General features: G+C 40.5%; 1 protein-coding gene across 5 annotated transcripts in view; it reads left to right on the top strand.

Moving 5' to 3' along the window:
* Window positions 1–593: 593 nt before the first annotated feature.
* Window positions 594–5198, top strand: part of LOC100952349 (carcinoembryonic antigen-related cell adhesion molecule 5-like) — a 32982-nt gene continuing 28377 nt past the window's right edge. For all 5 annotated transcript variants that reach the window (XR_002775675.1, XM_023518985.1, XM_023518983.1 and 2 more), the window contains exon 1: window positions 594–622. Coding sequence is in view for 4 of the 5 variants with exons in the window: in XM_023518985.1 (XP_023374753.1) it covers window positions 605–622 (18 nt within the window). In the remaining variant the exon portion in view is untranslated. The remainder of the gene's footprint in view (window positions 623–5198) is intronic.

The raw sequence follows: 5198 nt of genomic DNA, 5'->3' as shown, positions 1-5198 counted from the left end.
GAAGGATGAGGAGAGACCCTGGAGGGGTCTCTGACTCCTGATCCTGTGTGTCCACAATCCAACACAGCTGCTTAATTCACACTTGAGAAAGTCTGTGAGTCTCCCAGACAGAGCAGGTGGCCTCATATTCTCTGACCCTCAGATTGTCATGTATCTGTCTGTGACACACACACCTGCCTTGGTCTTTTAATCACTCATTTTGGCTGAGAGGTGACAGGTGCCAACTCTGAAAGATGCCTTTGGAACAATCAGAGTCCCACATTGGGCAACTTTCTTTTTATTTTCTTTTTTTTTAGATACAGAGTCTCACTTTATTGTTCTCAGTAGAGTGCTGTGATGTCACAGCTCACAGCAACCTCTAACTCCTGGACTTAGGCGATTCTCTTGCCTCAGCCTCCCGAGTAGCTGGGACTACAGGTGTGCACCATAATGCCCGGCTATTTTTTGTTACAATTTGGCTGAGGCCAGGTTTGAACCAGCCACCCTCAGTATATGGGTCCAATGCCCTACCCACTGAGCCACAGGCGCCGTCCCTGGGCAACTTTCTGTTATATGCACAGTGGAGTTACCCAGACCCTCGGTCACAGGCACCAACTCAAACCCTATGGAGGACAAGGACTCCACAGTATTAACTTGTGAACCTGAGACTCAGGACACTACCTGCCCATGGGAGGTAAATGGTCAGAGCCTCCAAGGTAGCAACAGGCTAGTGATGTCCCTGGACAAACAGACCCTCACTGTACTCAGTATCACAAGGAATGACATAGGACCTATGTCCTGACCCAGTTTCAGGAAACTGAAGCCCAGTAAGTGGCAACTGCAGTGACCCCATCATCTTGAACGTTCTCTGTATTTTCTGTTCCTCCAGGAAACTGAGCTGAGCTGGAGCCCTGGGCTTGATCATTCCTGCCCACATCACACCCACAGAAGAAACTCTGTTCCTAAAGACCAGTGATTCTCAACCTTCCTAATGCCTCAATGTATTTTCATTGTTAAAAAGGAGTTGTGACCGATATGCCTGGGGCCTCCGCAAAATGGGAGTACAGGACAGAAAAAACTTCCAGAGTATTAGAGTTGTGAATAATAGTCAGCTGGTGACACAGGAAGTCAGTGAGAGACTTCTGGACCCCATGAGGAGGACAGAAGCAGTGGAAAACTGGCAAGCAGTAGGTGCGTTTGTTTGGTTGGAGGCTGCCCGCAGCTGTAACCATAGCAACAGCAAGACTGCAAGCAGGAAAAGCCTTACCTGTGGACTGTTTTGGTTTTTGTGGACTTGGGCATTCAACTGAACTGCCTTGGGAGATCTTGGGCTGGTGTGCGGATGACATTGGGCATTGTCTGGGGCCCCCACCTGAGCCGCTGAGCTGGAAAGGAGCTAATATCATTCAGCTATGGGTTGCCCACACAGCTTCTGTAGGGGAGCTGCCCCTGTGTGTTGCAGCTCAAGGATCGGCCAGGAGACCTTGGGCGAGTAATCTAGTGATGCTGGGGAAATGCGGAGATCCAAGTGTTTGGATAGATTAACAGCCTTGGCCCTCGGGCATAGAGGAAGACTGGTTTGGTGCACTGGATAAGCAGGCAGCCACACCAAGAGAGATCCCAGGGATAAGTGCTTTCCTTGGAAAGCTTCTGCTTGGCCAAGATTCATAGTTTGGAGTGTCTTTTAAGTGAGCTGAAGAGGCTTTTGGGCTCCCAAGTCTGCAGGATCCAGAGAGAACAGCAGAGGCCTCCAGTCTCCATCTTGTACAGCTGTATCAACATTGTGATTAACATCTCAGAACTCAGAAGCTCACCTCTTGCCCAGACAATATTCAGCAAGATAGATAGACTATTTGGTTTTTGGGTTTTGGAGTTTTTGCTTTTTGGGTTTTTTTTTTTTTAATTTCAACATTTTTCTTTTCTTTTTGTTTTTTCCTCCTTTTTTCACTATTCTAGTTTAAATACAATCTTCCATTTTCTTTAACAATTAGAATTTCATTTTTGCCAGTGTTTCTGCCCCTATTATTTGTTTTTGTATTTTGGTTTTTTCCCCCAATTTTATCCCATAAAGGTTTTTGCTTATTTGTTTTGGTTTGATTTACAGTATGTTTGTCTTTCCTCTACCTGGTGGAGGTGGGGTACTGTGTCTGATCTGGCTGGCAAAGAGCTGTTGACCTCAAGGGAGTCACCCAACCCAGCACCCCCAGAGGTTGGGGGTCTTTAAGGTTAGGTCATAGTACCCTGCTATACACCTATATTACTCCTGTTTCTTTCTTTGGCTGCCTTTCTTCTTTTTGCTAATATTTCCTTTTACCCACTCCCTCTTCTTTCACTTTTTTCTTTCTTTTTAAAATCTTTTTTCCCTTCTTACTCTTCAATCTTCTTATACTTCTGGTCCTGTACCAAAATGATTCATTGAAACTTTAGGCCAGTGGCACAGTAACTTAAAGAGCAAGAAGTGAAAGGAAAATTAGGGTAAGGAAACAGATACAAGAAAGCACTCATGAAGAAGAATCAGCTGAAAAATCCTGGTAACATGAAATACCGTCCAGAGTAACCCCTTCTAAGGATCGTGCAGTGGCTACAGCAGAGGATTCCTCCTATACAGAAATGTTAGAAATGAGAGGAGGGGAATTTAAAATACAGATGATGAAAACAATAAAGGAAATTACTGAGAAAGTGGAAAATAATCAAAAGGAAATCCAAAAACAGGATCAAATAAGAGATGAATGATATGAAGAATATAGAAAGGATATGGCAGAGTTGAAGGAACTGAAGCAGTCAATTAGGGAACTTAAGGATGCAATAGAAAGTACCAACAACATATTAGATTATGCAGAAGAAAGAATTTCAGAGGTAGAGGATAAAGCTCTTGAGATAACTCAGATAGTTAAAGAGGCAGAAAAGAAGAGAGAAAGCAGAGCGTTCAATGAAGAATTATGGGACTCTATGAAGCATTCAAACATACGAGTTATAGGTATCTCAGAAGGGGAAAAAGAATGCCCCAGAGGAATGGAAGCCATTCTAGAGAATATTATAAATGAAAATTTCCCAAACATCACCAAAGATTCTGACATACTCCTTTGAGAGGGATATCAGTCCCCTGGTCACCTCTACGCAAATAGAGTTTCTCCAAAGCACATTATGATGAATCTATCTAAAGTCAAGACAAAAGAAAAGATTTTGCAAGCTTCCAGGAGTAAGTGCCAACTGGCCTACAGGGGCAAATCTATCAGGGTGACTGTGGACTTCTCTAATGAAACTTTTCATGCCAGAAGACAATGGTCATCTATCTTTAATCTACTTAAACAGAACAATTTCCAGCCCAGAATTCTATATCCTGCTAAGCTAAGCTTTAAAATTGACGGAGAAATCAAATCTTTTATTGATATGCAAACATTGAGGAAATTTGCCACAACAAGACCAGCTTTACAGTAAATATTTCAACCTGTTCTATACACCGACCATCACAATGGACCTTCAGCAAAGTAAACACCCAGAAATTAAAGTACAGAACCTAGTTTCCACAATGATGCAAAAGACAAAACTAAGCAATGGACTTTCACAAAATAAGCTGAATAGAACACTACCACACTTATCAATTATCTCAACAAATGTCAATGGCTTGAATTCCCCACTGAAGAGGCATAGATTGGCTGATTGGATTAAAATACACAGGCCATCTATTTACTGTCTGCAGGAAACACACCTTAGGTCAAAAGACAAACTCAGAGTTAAGGGTTGCAAGTCAATTTTTCAGGCAAACAGAATTCAGAAGAAAAGAGGGATTGCAATCTTATTTTCAGATACATGTGGATTTAAAGCAACTAAAATCAAAAAAGACAATGATGGTCACTTCATATTGGTGAAGGGAAAAATACAACAAGAAGACATTTAAATTCTAAATATTTATGCACCTAACTTCAATGCTCCCAGATTCTTGAAACAGACCTTGCTTAGTTTGAGTAATATGATATCCTTTAATACCATAATAATAGGGGACTTCAACACCCCTCTCTCAGAGCTGAACAGATCCTCTAATCAGAAATTAAACAAAGATATTAGAGATTTAAATGAGACCCTAGAACAACTGTGCTTGATAGATGTATATAGAACACTCCATCCCAAAGATAAAGAATATACATTCTTCTCATCATTCCATGGAACATTCTCCAAAATTGATCATATCCTAGGACACAAAACAAACCTCATAGAATCAAAAGAATTGAAATTCTACCTTGTATCTTCTCAGACCACAAGGCACTAAAAGTGGAACTCAACTCCAACAAAAACACTCAACCTCACACAAAGGTATGGAAGTCAAACCACCTTATGCTGAATGACAGTTGGGTTCAGGAAGAAATAAAAAAGGAAATCATTAACTTCCTTGAGTATAACAACAATGAACACACAAGTTACCAAAACCTATGGGATACAGCAAAAGCAGTCCTGAGAGGAAAATTTATCGCTTTAGAAGCCTACATTCGAAAAACAGAAAGAGAGAGCATCAACAAACTCACAAGCCATCTGATGGAATTGGAAAAGGAAGAACAATCTAAGCCTAAACCCAGCAGAAGAAAAGAAATGTCCAAAATTAAATCAGAGATTAATGAAATTGAAAACAAAAGAATCATTCAGAAAATTAAGGAAACGAGGAGTTGGTTTTTTGAAAAAAATAAAATAGATAAACCTTTGGCCAGACTAACCAGAAATAAAAAGTAAAATATCTAGTAACCTCAATCAGAAATGATAAAGGGGAAATAACAACTGATGCCACAGAGATGTAAGAGATTATCTCTGAATACTGCCAGAAACTTTATGCCCAGAAATTTGACAATGTGAAGGAAATGGATCAATATTTGGAATCACACCCTCTCCCTACACTTAGCCCAGATGAAATCGATCTCCTGACAGACCAATTTCAAGCACTAAGGTCAAAGAAACAATAAAAAATCTCTCAACAAAAAAATGCCCTGGTCCAGATGGTTTCACACCAGAATCTATAAAACCTTCAAAGAGCTTATTCCTATACTGCAGAAATTATTCCAAAAAATTGAGGAGGAAGGAATCTTGCCCAACATGTTCTACGAAGCAAACATCACCCTGATACCAAAACCAGGAAAAGACCCAACTAAAAAGAATTTCAGACCAATTTCACTAATGAATATAGATGAAAAAATTCTCAACAAAATCTTAGCCAATAGATTACAGTTTATCAT

Source organism: Otolemur garnettii, unplaced genomic scaffold (genome assembly GCF_000181295.1).
Source record: "Otolemur garnettii isolate 467f Iridium unplaced genomic scaffold, OtoGar3 scaffold00152, whole genome shotgun sequence".
Taxonomy (NCBI): Eukaryota; Metazoa; Chordata; class Mammalia; order Primates; family Galagidae; genus Otolemur; species Otolemur garnettii.
The sequence above is the reverse complement of the archived record's forward strand: the minus strand, read 5'-3'. Positions and strand labels throughout refer to the sequence as shown.